The sequence below is a fragment of the Phocoena phocoena genome, chromosome 11 (assembly GCF_963924675.1).
Source record: "Phocoena phocoena chromosome 11, mPhoPho1.1, whole genome shotgun sequence".
NCBI lineage: Eukaryota > Metazoa > Chordata > Mammalia > Artiodactyla > Phocoenidae > Phocoena > Phocoena phocoena.
Genome location: NC_089229.1, coordinates 66,878,338 through 66,896,193, shown reverse-complemented (window position 1 = coordinate 66,896,193; position 17,856 = coordinate 66,878,338). Strand labels below are relative to the sequence as shown.

Below are 17,856 nucleotides of genomic sequence, written 5' to 3'. Positions count from 1 at the left end.
AAAGTCTGTATTCTTTATCGTGCATAGCCATGAGATCTGTGTACAAAAGCTTAGTTGTCAGCTAATGATTGGACAGTGATTTCTTTAAATACTTGGAACCAATCATTTTTTTGAGCCTTTGCCGAGTGGCTCTGTGTTTGTGTGTTGGGGAATGCCTTCAGCACTCCAGCAGGCAGTTAGCAGCTCTTCCTTAGCCTTTACTTCTTGCTTATGCAGAACCTCAAGGTCAGCCAGAGTTGAGAGATTAAGGTTTTCTCAGGACTTTGCTGGTCACACGCACTGTCCACAATTCTAGGAATTTGTTGGAGCTTTTTAACCCTATCCCCACCCCCAGAACATCTCATTACGCAGTTTTTCCTTCTAAGTTTTCTAATCAGCATCTTGTTAGTCTCTGTTGGTGTCACTGCCTCAGGCAATTGTAATGTTAAATAATTCCTGCTAATTACTTTCCACAGACACTCTGGGGATAGGGCTATTTGCACAGCATGAGCTTGAGATAGGTCAAATAGTGACAACTCTCTGGGGATGGGTTTTTTGGTAACTTCAAACCACTTCTGCCCCTTCAGTGGCTGCTAGGCTACCTTGGTTGTGAGACTGTTGGTTTTAAAGGCCACCATGAAGCTGAGGTTATGGGGATGGCAATAAGTCAAGTTAAAGTGCCCCAAATTTTATGGAAAAGATTCAGCTATTTTTCCTCAAATAAGCACCACTCAGACTGCTGGAAGACTTTGTTTAATTTCCACAGTTCTGCAGAGGTTAATTTTGACAGATTTTGCCAGTGTCTTTGCTTTATAGAGGAGCAAGTTTTCCAAGATCTTTACTCAGATATTCTAGAAGTGTTTCTCATGCCCAGTTATTTTTTACTGAGTTATTTGCAGGGCCAACTAATTCTGCAACTCCGGTCCCATTCATGTAAGAGTCCATCTGCATGGCTTCTCCTAGAGTGAGCAGTGTGTAACCTGTTGTTAGTTTGTTGGTTTTTTCTTATTAATTTGTAGTAGTTTTAAAAATACTCCTGCGAGTAGTCCTTTGTCATTTTTACGTGTTGCAAAACTTCTACCAGTCTGTGACAATCTTTTTTCCCTCTCTTTATGGTGTTTTAATGAAGTTCTTACTTTTAAAAGATTTTGAATGTATTAATATTTTCCTTTATGATTTAAGCTTTTTGTCTCATTAGTAGAATTTTTCCCTACCCCAAAGTTATCTAGATAGTCTTTTTAATTTAATTTTCATTTTTTAAAAATAAGTTGGTACTATTTCATTTTTATTTTCCACCTGGAATTGATTTGTATATGATAGGATTTTGTGGTTCAACTTCACCTTTTTCTGTGATATTCCATTGCAGCAGCCCTATTTATTCGAACATCAGTTCTTACCTTACTAATTTGCTGGGCCTACCCTGCATGTTATACATCAGTTTTGGTGTATACAGAGGTCTCTTTCTGAACTCTTTATCTTGCTCTCTTGCTCAGTTTTTCTTAACCTATCCCAGTAGCACCTTGCTCTTTAGGAGATGTCTTGAGTGTTCTGAGGCTCTGCTCTTCTATTCAGTTTACAGCTCATATAAAGGAGAAATAACATCTTCAAGTATTGATTCTTCTAAATTGTGAACATGATAATGTACCCAATTTATATAGGTTCTTTACTCTTCCAGAACAGTTTTATCGTTTTCTCCATATAAATTTCATACATTTTGAATTAGATTTTTATACCTAGACTCTTCATATTTTTTAAGCTATTGAAAAATGGTGTTTTAAAAACTCTTGCAGGTCTTTAGAGACACAGTTTCTTTTGGTGGCCCTATAATATTATATATTACTGATTTTGTGTCCAGAAAACTTACTAAACTCATTTATTCTCACAATTTATCTGCAGGTTTTATTGAGTTGTCCATATAAACAATTATGTAATCTGTTAGTGATAGGAGTTTTCTTCCTTTGCCATTCCTCCTATCTTTGTTTTTCTTGTTTGTTTGTTTGTTTTTACTTACTGTGCTGGCAAGGACCTCCACTGAAAAGAAGGGATGATAGCAGGACCCATCATCTTGTTTCTGATGCAAAGGAAATACTTTCACCATTTTACTATTAAGTAGAATGGTTTTTTATAGGTTTTATATAGCAAGATTTTATCAGGTTAATGAAGTTCATTTCCATTCCTAGTTTCATAAGAATTTAGTTTAGTTTTCTTATCATGAATGGATGTTGGATTTTATCATGCTGGTAGAAAGAAAGTCCTGTTCATTAAATTTTTTTTTAATTAAATTTTATTTTTCTCTTTCCTTTAGCAAAGAAGTTTGTGATCCTGATATTGGCGGCAAGATCATAATGTGCCCTCAGTGTGATAAGCTTTGTCCATTCTGGAAACTCAATATTACTTGCGAGTCCTCAAAGGTATTTTTTTTCCCCAAACATTTACAAGCAATGAAAGATGTTTTTTCTTCTAAAAATTTTAGTACAACATCGTGATTATAATTTTTCCCTCTGAGGAATTTAGAAAGGTAGTTGTCAACTAAATCTTCGTTTTGAAAGATAGATATAAAATGCATGTGTTTATTCCTTGTTTACAAATAATAAATTGAAATTAAAAGCCTTATCTAAAATCTCCTGAAGTGTCAGTGAGGAACTGTGGAATTGAAACTAATTTAAGTATTTCAGGTAATCAAAGCAGAAATCTCAAACCTGGCTTATCTCATAAATACTAGTTAATAGGTTTAATATTAGAAGTATTTGCCTTAATTCGAGTGAATGGAAACCTGAAGTCTGTACTTGTGTTTTCCCACTTTGAAAGTGTGCTGAAACTCTGCTTGGATTTTTAAAGACCTTGCTGGTCAGATTTAGACTGTATTTATAAAAGTGCATAAGAAAGGTTTTGTCTACAAATGGTAACAGCTATTCACTTTGTCTCAAAACATTCCCATAAAACACATCTGGTTCCCCTTATACATGCAGATGATCTTGAGCTATATGACTTCTTAAAATCCAGGAGGTTTAGGAAGAACACTGAGACTGGAGAGAGCTTACTGAAAGGCATGCCAGAAACGCTAGACAGGAAGAAAGATGGTCTGCTTGCTTCAGAGAGTTTTCCTGACAACTTTGATGTTTGTAGTAGTCTCCATTGTCTTGATCTTTCCTCTGTCCCCTAGTTCTGCCGTGAAAGTTTAGGAATCTTTATATGACCGTAGAACATTCTGATCTACTCCGTGTAAGTCTTATTTTAACTGAATACACTGCTAAGATAGTGATGCCACTTTACAGTCTATACTTTGCAAAGTTCTTGTAACTGTATCATTACTTGACACACAAAACAGCACTGTGAGACAGGCAGAACAGGTGTTACGTCCATTTTACAGATTTAAACACTGAGGCTCTGAGAGATTAAATGATTTGCTCAAGATCACCCGCCTAGTAACTGACAAAGCCAGAAAATGATAGCAAATCTGGCTTCCTTGCTATTACCATGTTCTTCAGTGGCTGACTGTAGTGCCAGGCACTCCATTCTCAAACTGAACTCTGTGTTTGGAAAATTGTTCCACCCCTTAATTAAGGTGATTGCAGGGTATTGTCAACACATGGATTTCTACACTTAATTTATGAATTAAAATACATTTCATTTCCCACCCCCCCCGACCAACACGAGTTCTAGACTATAAATATCTATCATAGATCACTCAAAGTAAAAGACTTGGAGCTAGTAAGAGAGAGAATCTGCCTTCCAGTGATGTTGACTCATAAAGGTCACTAGTTAGTGTATATCCCCAGGCACTGGATTTAAGGCAAGTGCCAACGATAATACCAGAGGCAAACTGCACTCCACAGAGTACAAATGGAAATTCCATTTTCCTTAAGAAATTATTTTTCACACACCCAACCCGCATCCCTTTTCTCATATCTTCTGCCCCACCTAGCCATCCTTAAGCACATGACTTTCAAATATGTCCCTGTGTACATTTTTTTTCCATTGTTTTGGAAAAAAATGAATCATTCTCTTCCAGTTTCCCCCAAAAATCCCTTGAGTCTTGTCAGAGTGATTCACAAAGGGAGGGAAGCATATAAAAGAATATGAGTAAAAGAATGAAATGAAAAACTAAGGTAAAAAAGGAGAAAAAGAGAAGCACCTTTTCATGCTTCTCTGCTTATTGGTTAATTCAGTCATTTCTTCAATTATACATTTTTATATTCATTTCTTTCCTTTTGGAAAGAGATGGCTTATTCACTAATTGACATGTATGCCAGAATTGTTAACAAATTAGAAATAAAATAGAAAATCAGGATCAAGGAAATGAAGAAACAGTTATGGAAGTGATCAGGATTAGTACTGTTCTTGTGACTGAGGATTAAATAAAGCTCTTAGCTTTTAGCTGGCAAGATAAAGAGGAAACATGGTTAAGGTATAATATTTAGTTCTGTGAAATACGCTGTTATAAAATTTTGATTTTGTTCCTTTGCAGGAAGAAAGCATAGCAAATGGTCACTTTTCTAGATTCTAACTGGTTCCTCTGCTTAAAATCATCATGCCTGCGTATACAGCCCTCTCTTATTTCCTGCTCCACCTGACTAAAGCAGTATGCTGACTCGGGGCCGCTGTTAACACAGCCGTCTTTCCCTCTCTGTGCCATCCCGCCAAGCAAGCTAAGCTAAGCTTCTTACCAAGAAAGCTCTTTGCTTATCTTCTTCCCTACTTCCTGCTTCCATGTTGCTCCTGGGTCACGGAGAGCGGAGAGGCCAGGCAGCCGTATTCTTCTTTCTCTCAGTTCCTTGATCCTTACACAAGTGGCAAAAATGGTAACTTCCTCCAAGCCACCTAACTCCCTCTCATAAGAGTGCAAGGCACATCTCTCGTCTTGAGCTGGGCAGCTGGGCTGAGCTTGGCATTAGCAGTAAACTTGCTTTTTCTTGCTGCTCCTTTTTTTTTCCCCCTCTAACATTGACAGATGTGCTTCCAGTGGCTTTTTCTCAGCATAATAGGATTTTCTCTTTCTGGAGTGAGGGTGGAAGTGTCAGGGCAGATAGGGAGGTATCAAATAATAGAGAGAGGTTTGCATTGATTCCTAGAAGAGTAACATTGGATAGAATCTTCCAGAATAACATTATAACACGCAGAAATATTTCTCTTAGGGCTTTTCCTGCAATAATTTTCAATAAGGGATAAGGTATGACATTAAAAGACAGCTTGGAAGAGATGGTTCCATAAGAGTCAAAGCTAAAAGACTTGAAATCATGTTCCATAGAATCCCAGGAGTAGAGGAATAAATAGGTGGGGAGCATTGTTCCCCAGATGGATCACTCATTTATTAATTTTGTCTTCCTTGAGCTGGATTTTTGAGAGGAGTAATTGAAAGACAGTTCGGGACTATGCTTTCCGCTCAGGGTATATATGGATGATTGAGGACATCTATATGCTTTGGAAAAAGGATATATAAGAAGATGGGTGGGTGGATATTATTTTACAAAAATAACATAACATATTTTTATGTAGATGAAAGTTTACTCATTTTATATCAGTATAAAGGGCAACATAGAAAGAACCTTTAAAAAAGTTGAGTTTTTCTGAGAAGCAGATTTGAATTTTCTTTGGCACTGGAAAGTTTGCTATTCATTTATTTATTTATTTTTAGCCTATAGCTTCCTTTTCTACCATGTCTTCTTTACTTTTCGTAAGATCTGTTATAAAGTTGATATTATGTTTGCCACTTTTCCCACTAACTTAATAGACCTTTTTTAGGAGATATAACAATGCTCACTAATGAAAAATTGGTAACTAATTGGAAGATCTTCCAGGAATTCATAGAGGGAGATAGACTATTTTTATACTAGCAAAAAGGGGAAACTTAGCAGAACTAGTAAATCGAGTATGTCATGTATTCCTTCATGATCATTGTACCCTTTGTAACGTCAGCAAAAGCATCTGTGCCTCCTTATCCTAAAGGAAGCTTCCATCAGCGATGGTAGAAAAGTCATCATTGGATTTGAGGAAACAGAGCTGTCTCCTGGGGGAGAGCCATCTCAAAGTAAACCCCAGCTTTGTGCTTCTCTTAACAAGAAATGCAGGAATTCAGGAACTTGCCCTCTGACGAGGGTTGGATAATCAGATGCAAATCATAAATCTAAAAGTTGTTTGGAGTTCATTGTATTCTTAGGGCCATTCTGTTTCCTCAAATTCACTATCACAGTCCATAAAAAGAGGCTGTTATTCAAAAGTATGTTAGAAGCTTTCAACAGCGTGGGATCTTAGCAGCTGAACCTATTTCTTTATCATGATATGGAAAGATTCCATTGGAAAATGTACTCTGGTAAATACAGCAGAGGCTGTTTGCTTTCAAGAGAATAAGAAATCTCATCTGTAAGTATGTAGTAGATACAGTGATTGTCAAACTAGTTAACAGCTTTAAAAGAAATTCCCAAAGTGTAGCATATACAAAGCAGTTCATATTTGCTGAATCCTAGTAAGTGAAGAACATGAATTCATGTACATGTTATTATTGTATTTTCCAGAAATTGTGCCTCTTTGACAGTTTTGGAACCCTAGTCTTTGCAGTATTTATGGGGGTATGGGGTAAGTTATGTCCATTTTTTTCAGTTTCCTTTTGCCTCTTAACTAAAAACAAACAAACAAAAACCTTAAGATCATACAAGTACCGAACTAAATAGCATTATATGGTTTTATATAGGAGATTAAGGTAACCCACTTTTAGTCCCTTGGATTGCCCAAACTTCCTCTCCCCCCAGACTCCATTTATAATTCTTAAGGACATTGTATCAATTACTGCATAAAAAAACTACCTCAAAATGTAGTGGCTTAAAACACAGGTTTATTGTTTCTCATGATTCTCTGCGTCAGCTGGGAGATTCTCCAGGCATAGTTCGCCAGGAGGGGTTGGTCTGTGGGGCTCAGCTGGGCTACCTCCTCTGGGTCTACATGGTGTCCCATCCTCCAGTGGGCTGGCCCAGGATTCTTCACATGGAAGTTTAGGGTTCCAAAGAGAAGCAAGACAGGAGAAGCGCACTCCAGGCATTTTTTAAGCCTGTGTTTGCATCAAGTTTGCAAATGTTCCATCAACCAAAGCAAGTCATGGTCAACCCAACAACAATGTGAGGAGGTGGGAGGACTGCTTAAGGGCTGGATACACAGGGGCATGATTCACTGGGAGCCATTATTGTAATAACCCTCATAGCTGTGATCCAACCTGACTTTCAAGGGTTTGGGGTTCGGGAAAAGCAGCAACACAAGGATTACAGGTAAGCTTTCTTCTTTATACAATTCTATATGGGTATGTGCTGCTACTCTTATAATAGTAACATTCTGTTTAATAAATAGAACAGATATGATCCTAAAGAATATAATTTGTATATAGAAGCTTTAATACTATATATTATTTATTTTGAATAGCCTCATTAATGTAATGAGGCAATTATCATTTTATTTAAATACAGACTTTCACATGTTTAATTGATGTAACTGTTCTACCATAGAAGAAAAGATGTACACTTTCCAAGATAAATGCATTTCCAATTTCATTGTGTAAGTCAAGGGGGAAATAGTGTTCAGGGTATAGATAGTTGGGGGAAGAAACAGAACCAAGTCTTTTATTTTGGAGAAGACAACACATCAACACATGCAACTCACGTATAGATACAGCTGTTTACAGGTGTCCTCGGTGGTATTTCTCTTTTGCAGTGGTTGTGCCTATGAAGGGTCCCCAAATGAATCACAGAACAGACAGGCCAATTATTTTGGACACTTTTAAGAGGTATTAGTTGCCACTGCTGCATAAACTCTAAGGAGGCCAAACTTACCTAATAAGTCATTCTGTCATTCAGACATTTAGCATGTTTTGGCTGGAGACCAAACACTAGCTAATATTTGACACATGGGAGACTAAAGATCAAAGTCATATATTAAGATTCTCTATACTCCTCCACTGTAAAATAATCTTTTTTTTTTTTTAATCCCTGGTAAGAGGGTGGGTGCCCAACACTTGGGTGGGGTCACTTTTAACTATTGCCTAAACCTCAGTCTCAGCACTGGTTCATAATCTATAAAATTCTAACACATCTATTGAACTCCATATACTAATGGATGCTGATAGCCCTAATTAAAAGAGACTTTTAAAATAAAGCAAAAAAATACTAACTTTGGCACTAGAAAGAAGAACTTCAAGGTCCCTAGCCCACCCTGCTTTCTGTGATCATTAACTACACCATGTTTATAGAACTGACAGGCATATTGAGCTGCTGCTTTTATTTCATCAGATTGTAGAACGCAGAAAACATTTCGGCCCTGCTGGTAGCACCATATATGTATCTTTAAGGATATGTATGTATGATGAAGTCTTTATTTTAAATGCCTGATACTGCTTTTCTTGTTACCTCTGCCTTATGAGAACTACTGCTGTGAACCTCATTACAGAAAGCCTGAGACTGCAGAACTGAAGTTTTTTCATATCACCATCATCATATTCCTGCAGCATCTCCTTTGTGCCCAGATGTATGTGGCAGAGTATTCTTCTGCTCCCTAGAAATTTGAGGGTAGAAAACCTTTTATAATAAATATAGCACAAATCATGGACTTACTTGAAAAATATCCCCCCTTGTAGGCCAAAGCATTCCATCTACTCACACTGACTCCTAAAGTCCTAAACACCAACTAACCACGATTGAAGTAAAGGTTCTGAACGTATCCTCCCTCCCCATTCCTTGTTGTTTCTTACCTACTTCTGTCTAATGCTCCCTGCCAGCCTTTTGGCTGCATGACTGCAATTTTTAATTTTCACCTTTGAGTTCTAGGCTGGGCCTAGAGATTTACCAGACCACTGGCTCATAAGGAGGAGTGGAGGGATTTCAGGAAGCCTTCACCCTAACTAGCTACACTTGGAGATCAGAAAATGACTCTTGCGACTGTTAGTTTGAGGTCTCTGCTTCTCCAGCTGCATCCATACCAGCAAAATAACAGTGTCTATAACCACCCTTGCTTCCATTCAGCTGCATTTCTGATTTAAGTGACACAGAGATGCATATGATGGGCATTTTTTTTTTTCTTTTTGCGGTACACGGGCCTCTCACTGTTGTGGCCTCTTCCGTTGCGGAGCACAGGCTCCGGACGCGCAGGCTCAGTGGCCATGGCTCACGGGCCCAGCCGCTCTGCGGCATGTGGGATCTTGCCAGACCGGGGCACGAACCCGTGTCCCCTGCATTGGCAGGCGGACTCTCAACCACTGCGCCACCAAGGAAGCCCCTGATGGGCATTTTTAAAACCACATCTGGAACCCTAACTGCAAGAGAATTTAAGAAATGTATTTTCTTTTTTAAGGATTATAATTCTTTTAATTTATTCAAGTATAGTTGATTTACAATGTTATGCTACTTTCTGCTATACAGCAAAGTGATTTAATTATACATATATATGCTTTTTTTTTTTTTTTTTTTTTTGCAGTACACGGGCCTCTCACTGTTGTGGCCTCTCCCGTCGCGGAGCACAGGCTCCGGACGCGCAGGCTCAGCAGCCATGGCTCACGGGCCCAGCCGCTCTGCGGCATGTGGGATCTTCCCAGACCGAGGCACGAACCCACATTCCCTGCATCGGCAGGCGGACTCTCAACCACTGTGCCACCAGGGAAGCCCACATTTTTTTAATATTCTTTTCCATTATGGTTCATCACAGGACATTGAATATAGTTCCCTGTGCTATACAGTACAACCTTGTTGTTTTTCCTGAGAAATGTATTTTCAATCTTGTAGTCTTTCAGTTAGGAAGTTAGAATACAGGCTGAGCAAGCTCATCTGCCTTGTCTGCCTTTGTGAGTGAAGAGGTCTGACTAGTTTCAAGGCCCAATAAAATGTCTCAGCCCTTCAGCAGCAAACTCTTAAGGCAACCAGAATGCTCCCATCTACCAGGGTGTGCCTTGTCCTTAGACACTGCTGGATACAACCACCAATGCTGTGTATTGGGAATCTTCTTCATCTGATGCATATTTTCTTTAGCTGTTTAATGTCCTGATTAAGAGAACAAGCTGGTTTTGATTTCCAAGGTCCTAGGCAGCCTTCTCTCTTATTATATATTCGTAAAGGAGTCCTGTCTCTCACCAGTCAACTAGAACTGCCTGGTGTGTGGTTTGCCAGAGAATATAAGTGCGGAGTTCCCCACTGGAGTCCGACCAGTTGTTTTATTGCAGGAAGAGAGAGCAAAAGGTACAGAACAGGAAATTCCTGTCCGGCGTCATGCACAGTCACCCCAGGTCCCGGTGCTTTCACTCTGGGACACACAGCACTGTGAGTCAGCAGCCATGTAGCCCAGGAATACTCCAGAACATTGGGTGGTTATACTAGTCTCTCAGGGTCTTTCACGGACCCTGCAAAGTTCTTAGCTCTGTGAAATGAGGAACTGAGCAACTCCCACCCATTCCTACAGCTCCCAGAGTTTGTGCCCTTCAAGGTTTCGAGGATTTGCTTACCCAATCATTATTTTTCACCAGGCCATTTCTACGTTGCATGGCAGTTATATCACCTCCCACTCAGAACTCCTCAATTTCAGGATTTGGTAAGAGCAGTCATTTTACCCTTTATGTTCAAGTTCAGGGAGGAAGGGAAAGGGTACCGCTGTTCCTCCCTTATAGCACTGATTAGAATTTTTTCTCTTGCTTTTTGTGAGAAGAGTAGTTTGATTTTCATAAATCATCTCCTGTTGATACTGTTGCTAGATAGATACTGAACATATAAATGGCTGTTACACTCCCATTTTAAAGATGTGGAAAATGACAGGCAGATTAGGCAAATTACCTGAGGTCCCCAGAGACAAAAAGTGACAAGCACAGAATAAGAGTTCTGCAAATAATTTGGTTGTCATCAGTGTTTAGATCAATGACAAAATGCAATGTATAGTAATAAAGTTGTAGCAAACTTTTAGAAGGATGCAGAAATATTTATTTCATATAATTGCACTGCCTTGTGTGGGGTTCTGAAAAATGGGTTAGAAAATGATGGTTCCACATCCTTCGTCCTACCTCACCTACACAGGTATAGACTCTTCTTTCTGTAACAGGAATAAGAGAGCCCCAGCCTTCCAGCCTCATGAGATCAGTCCTGTTTCATCTATGCCTACCTGTAGGTGCCAAAACACAGACGGACTTTCATGTCTTGCATCACAAATTCTTTGAAGAATAGATACGTTTGAAGATACAAATTCGTGAAAGTAAGCTGTTTCTTTTTTTAATAAAGTGAAAAGTAATTTTCTTTACTTAGCAGAGGAGGAGATTGAGGATTTTCTTCATTGAAAATCAATAAAAATTTCAAAAACATCTGTATGTCTAATATTTCAATTAAAATGACAGAATTTAGAGGGATTACAGAAACACAAGGAAGGTATCCAAAGTGGCTTTAGAAAGCTTTTTCCAGGCTGGGCTCATAAAGAGGCTATTAATGGAAAGACACCCACTTCTTTAGGTTGGAAAGGGCCAGTGGTTTCCTCTGATGTGCAGTCCTAGTGCTTTGAGTGAGTTGTGGGGCAGGACGGTATGCGTGGTGATTCCGCAGTCTGTCTATCCTGAGTAACTCCCAGCAGTCGCGGGGCTAGAGCTGCCGCAGCCTTACCCATCACCAGTCACATTCTCATCTCAGCTCCTCCAGGCCCGCGTGACTGGCGGAGCGGCATAGCAGGGAGCAGTGGGAATCAGCTGGGCCCTCCGGGTGGATGATTCCATCCTTCAGGCGTCCCAGGTGATGGAGGTCCTGCAGTCCCCGGGATGACTTCCCACAGCACATTCATTTAGCTAATACTTATCCAAGTGCCTGCTGTGTGCTAGTGTTTCCCCCGGGAACAATACCAAATCCCTGCCCTCAAGAAGGTGACATTCTAGTGGGCATGATAAACAATAAACGCGGAAGCAAATACAGGTCAGGGTGCGTGAGTACTATACATTTTGAAGCGCGCAAGTTGAGGTCAGCATAGGGAATAAAGTGTGCCCTTGCGGACAGAATGTACACTAGCATTGGACTGATTTCATAGTTGCAGAGGGGGACACAGAGTGGAAAGAACTTCATGGGTGGAAGGGGTAAGGCAATGTTGGCAGTAGAATTCTCAAGTAAATTAAAAAGTAGGGGTCTTCTCTTTGATGGGGATGCATGGTATTTATCAAGGAGACGTGAGCCTAGGGGACTTTGGTAAGTGGGTGGCTTCCTATGTATACTGTGCCACTTCATATGTAGCCCAAGGAGAGTTGGCTCGTTCCCCCAAGCAGGGGTCTCTTTTCAGAGTATCTGCCCATGCAGCCAGCATGGGTCAGGTGGGGAGCAAGAACAGCCAGATGCAGCTTGGTCCATAGTTACCTGCTGCCCTCAAGGCTTTCCTTCCATGGATGCTTCATTTCCCCCTGGATAGAGGCAAGGGCATGAATGGCTGGGCAGGTTCTCAGTGGTGCAGGCATCGCTCTCCATACTGAACACTCACCAGCAGGGGCCCCTTGTATTGGCTCTGGTCTTGTCTAGATGAGGCTATAGGGTAGCTGGGCTGTGGCACCATGCTTCCATTCCCACAAAGAGGTCTATTTTCTTTTTTTTTTTTTTTTTTTGCGGTACGCAGGCCTCTCACTGTTGCGGCCTCTCCCGTTGAGGAGCACAGGCTCCAGACGGGCAGGCTCAGCGGCCATGGCTCACGGGCCCAGCCGCTCCGCGGCATGTGGGATCTTCCTGGACCGGGCACGAACCCATGTCCCCTGCATCAGCAGGTGGACTCTCAACCACTGCGCCACCAGGGGAGCCCAGAGGTCTATTTTTGAAGGTTCTGGTCAGGAGTCACAAACGCTCTCTTACCCGTAAATGAGGAACAGGCTCTTTCATTTAGGGAAGCCCACACAGAAGGGGAAAGAGGCCCGTCCTGAAAGCAGGAGAAGCCAAATCAGTCCTGCTGTCAGAGGTCTGACAGATGAGTCAGTTCGGTTTCTCTTAAAAGTTGTTTACTTAGAGGATTTGGAACATTTGGGTGACGTGAGAGTGTCAGGAAATAATACCCAAGGGCTTTGTAGCTTTCACTCTCCAGTGTTAATTCATCCCCCTGTAGCTGTCATGCAAGGAGATGGAACTTGGTGGACTACAGGCCATCACCTCTGCTCCCTGATGGGGCCAGTGGATTACAGTGTCAACTGCAACTTGGGGGGCTCTTGGGGGCTGGACATCATTCCTATGTAAAGAGGCCAGGAAGCCTCACATAACTCCCACACTGGGTTTCAAAGTTCCACAGGGGGACTAGCTGCCTTCCAGTTCCCCAGGCAAGCAGGAGACAAGAAGTGGCCTCCCCCACTAACTGTGTGCTCTTTGCATCCATTGACAGCAGCGTCTACGGCAGAAAGCTGAGCTGCCGCCTATACTTGCTTCTGAACAGCAGGTAGTCACAGCAGTGGCATCGTGAGGGTTAGTGTACCCACAGAGACAGTGGTGGGATGGAGGTCAGTTACTAGCATTGTGTCCTGGAGGAGCAGTGTTGGAATCAGAGGCTGGGCAGGCACGCGGTGATGGCATCTCAGCAGGGTGGGTGCCACGGGGCGGGGCAGAGCCAACGGAAAGCAAGTTATGGAGCAGGTGGCTTGGGCAGTGGCGCATCGTAAGAAGGGCTCGGGCTCTGGAGCCAAGGATGCCTTGGTTTGATACCTCAATCCTTATCTCGGGCAAGTATTTGAAGTTTTCTGTGCCTCTGTTTCTTGGTGTCCAAAACGAGGATAGTAATAATAGTTACCTCAGAGGGTCATGAGGGCCTTTACAGATGTTGTATCATTAAGCTCACAACAGCCTATGAGGTAGGTTCTATTTCCCCCATTTTCCATGGCGGGGGGGTGGGCAGGCAACAGGGGCTCAGGAAGTTGAAGCACTTTAACCAGTAGTCGTACATCTAATGATTGTCAGAACCAGAATTCGAACTTGATTCCAAAGTCCAGATCATCTCTGGGAAGTGGGTGCTTTGAGCATTTCCATTGTCCTTGCCGTCTGGGAGCATTGCGTTCATGTTCCTCAGGGCCCATCCCGAGCTTTCCCCCATGTCGCCGGCTGCCTGCAGCGGGGTCTGCAGGATTTCAGGGCAGCTGGTCTTTGCTCCGCACTCAAAGGCTCCCTGTTCTCTACAGGTTGATTCACAGCCCTGACTGCTCAGTAGAGCTTTCCAAAAACAAAAAACAATGCACAGGCCCACTCCAGACCAATAAAATCAGAATCTCGGGGGTGGTGCCTGGGCTCAGTATTTTTCAGAAGCTCTCAGTGCTTCACGTGCAGGCGGGGTGAGAACTACTCCTCCGTAGCTCCTTTAGTGAGCTCATCCACTCATGCTCCAGTTACCACTGGAAACAGGAAAAAGTCTCGGCTCAGCCTAGATCTTTCTCTGGAGTTCGAGACTTTGACCTGCCTACCGGGTATCTCCCCTGTGGCCCACAGGCAGCTGATCAGAACCGAATCAGTAATCTTCTCTCTCAGGCTTGCTCCTCTCCCTGCCCTTCTTATTTCAGGGAATGGCACTAGAATTTAGGACATCGCCAAAGCCAGAAAGCTGGCGGGCATCCTTGACCTCTTTCGCCCCCTTCCATCACACCTGCGTGCAATCTGTCAACCTGCTAAAACACCGTCTTCTCTCGCCTCCCAGCTGAAGCAGGCCTCATCGTGGACCTGCCAGTAGGTCTCCCTGCCTCTAGTCTCTTTCTCGACTTCCTTCAATGTCTCCTCCGCCTTTAAGGCACACAGAGTCCTTCGTGATGTGCCCCTGCCATCTCTCCACCTGGCTGTCCCACCCGCCTCACCACACCCTGTGCTCCCTTCCAGTCTGTTTGCAGCTCTTGGAAAGTACCTGGGTCTCTTTGGTCTCTTGCCTTTGCACGCACGGCTCCCTAAGGGGAAATGGCCTTAACATTCCACTTTCACCTGATCAGCTCTAAGGCATCGCACAGCTCACCCCAGTGGTCCCCTCCTCTGAGACAGCCTTGTTACATTGTGGCTCTGTGTGCCCAGAGCACCTCCTGCTTACTTTGATCACAGCTGTCTTAAAAGTCCACTGTAACTATCACTTCACTGTAATTCCTATACACCTAGGAGCTCCTTGAAGCAGGGACCATATCTTTTTTTTCTCTTTATTCTCAGCACATAGTAGAGACTCAAAAATATTTGTGGATGGAACAGTGTTTATTCCAGAATTTCTATATAGGAAGTGCTTAGGGGTATCAATCTGATTGGAAGAAGGGCCTAGGGGATTTACCCTGAAACCACATTTTCAATGAACATTTAATGTTGTTTTTGTCTAGTATTTGAAGTTACAAATCTTGAAAAATAATGATTTCTAAAAATTATTTTATGCATACTTTACACAAGACTGAGAAAAATACCAGTTTTCCACATTTAAGAATGTTGTTTTAATTGGGGTGGCTCGGGTGGTGGAAAACAAAGATTTGGGGACCACTGAAGCATTCTCATCCCTGCACCCCCAAGCCCTTTGGAAGGAAGAGAGGGAGAGGGATGCAAGGAGGAGAGGACTAAAGGGTGGACCATGAACTGCTTTGAATTATAGTAGTTGCTTGTGTTTTTTTGTTGGCAGTAATGTGCTAGGAGCGGATGCTTTAGCAGTAGACACAATCAGATGCCTTCTGACCATCCCCTTACCACCCTTCCCATGACCTATAGTCTGTTTTCACAAGTTGAATAAATTATCAACATTTTCCTTTTAAAAAAAGCATTAACTCATTTTTCTCTCTTTTAAATACTCGTATCGCCTATAAATAAATAAAATTAGATTTTATTGACCATATACACAAGTGTTGTGGATAATTAATAGTATTCAGTACAGATTTCTGAAGCATCAGTCATCACTGAAGATCCACTTGATGCTGTTCTCTCTTTGGTAGTTACCTTGTTTTTGGAGTTTTGGAAGCGGCGCCAGGCGGAACTTGAGTACGAATGGGACACTGTCGAGTTACAGCAGGAAGAACAAGCCCGGCCAGAATATGAGGCACGGTGTACGCATGTGGTGATAAATGAGATCACTCAGGTAAAGAGTATGTTATCTAGATGCAATTCAGTCTATGTATTGCAGGGGTTCTCAACTTTGACTGCACATCGGAATCACGGAGTAGGGGCGGGCGCTTAAAATTATTGACGCCCGGCTTCTCTTGCTATATACTCTGATGGTACTCAGTGGCCTGGGGTGCATTCTGGCACAGGAATTTTTTAAGCTGCTCTGGTGATTTTTAATGTACAGCCAAAGTGAAGGAGCACTGCTAAGAACAGTAGACACAGGCGGAAAATGTCCCTTCTTTCATAATAATAAAAATGAAAAAAATTAAAAACCTCTGACATAAGTGTATAAGAAAAGATGCGTTGATTTGTGTCCTTTCATAGTACCAATAAAAATTAGACTCTATGACATAGATGTAGAAGGAAAGACATTGGTTTTCATAGTTGATTCTCAGTGTTTCACATGGTCCTTCATTTATCACAGCCACCTTTTCATCGTAGACTAGCTCCTTTGTCTTGCACAACGCCTCGGTCACTGCTCCCCCTTCTGGTTGGTACGTGCACAGAGTAGGGTGACTCTTATCCTAAAATCAGAGAAAGGATGAAGAAGGGAAACATCTGTTGAGGCCAAACTATATTCAGGCCCCATGCTAGGCATTTTATCTAATTGGAAAGGTAAATTTGCTGCTGTTACTGCTGATGCAGAATTAAAAAATAAAACTATATAATGTCTTTGTATAAACATTCCAAAGCCAGTGAAAGACAATTTTTTTAAATCATCTGCATTATTGCCTCTTTCCATCAACACAGAAAATCTGGAGCTAATTGTACTTGTAGTCATCAGCATAAGGACAGTAGGTTTTGAATATGAATAACTCTTGGAAAGAAAATGCTTTTATCAAAAGCATCTGAAAATGTCTCCAACCATAGACTTTATAAATTGACTCACAGATTTACAGAATGTTGGCAGTAAAAGGGTCTGGAGGGAGCAGTTCAACCTCCTCATTTTATAAATGGAAAAAAATGAGGTTCAGTTACCCAACAGAAAGTGACATTTGTCTTTTACAATGTAACAAGTTTTAAATAATCCCCGTTATGAATAGTTCCCATTGTTTACGACGAAAGATGGGGGTCAAAGCATGTGTTGGTAAAAGATTGTACATAATGAAAGCTGAAACTTAGACAAAATCAGATGTTCATAACGTTTTTGAATACCGAAAAACAAAAGCTTATGTTATTGGCAACATACTGAAGAAAAGACATTTTGGAAATTTAAATCTGTCCATTTTAAATTTAAAATTGCCAGCTAATAAGTTAAATTTCCCTTGTAACATTGCTTGTTAAAAAATTGAAGATGAAGGTTCATTTCTCCTTATCGTACTTTCTCATCTTACCTTGATTGAGAACACACCCTCAGTGTCTAGAGAGGCCAGCGGTGTGGTGGTGAGGCCTTGGGAACAAAACGGCCTGAATTCACATCTGAACACAGCAAGTTACTAGCTGAGTGATCTCGGACAACTTGATAGGTTCTCTGTGCCGTAGTTTCCCCAGCTATGACACAAGAATAAGAAAGTTGCTTCCTCATATGATTGTGGTAAGGATTGATTGAGTTAATGGATAGAACCTACTTAGAATAGCACCTGGCAGAGAGTAAATGCCATGTCCCTGTTCGCAGCTATGATCGCACTGTTGATTTCACTTCTAGAAAGATCTACATATATTCATATAAACTATAAAATGGAAACTCTGAAAATTCACAGTTATACCTCATTAATACCGAAAGGTCAACCAGAAAACACACATTGGCTCCCTAGTACTTGCAGACATCTGTGAAACTTTCTGTCCTGCACAGACTCTGGGTTCTCACTGCAGTCACTTCTAAAAT

General features: G+C 41.5%; 1 protein-coding gene across 2 annotated transcripts in view; it reads left to right on the top strand.

Annotated features, from left to right (window-relative positions):
• Window positions 1–17,856, top strand: part of ANO6 (anoctamin 6) — a 213,042-nt gene that overhangs the window by 157,371 nt on the left and 37,815 nt on the right. For both annotated transcript variants that reach the window (XM_065886887.1, XM_065886886.1), the window contains 3 exons: window positions 2,285–2,390; window positions 6,492–6,552; window positions 15,863–16,005. In XM_065886887.1, the coding sequence (XP_065742959.1) occupies window positions 2,285–2,390; window positions 6,492–6,552; window positions 15,863–16,005 (310 nt within the window). The remainder of the gene's footprint in view (window positions 1–2,284; window positions 2,391–6,491; window positions 6,553–15,862; window positions 16,006–17,856) is intronic.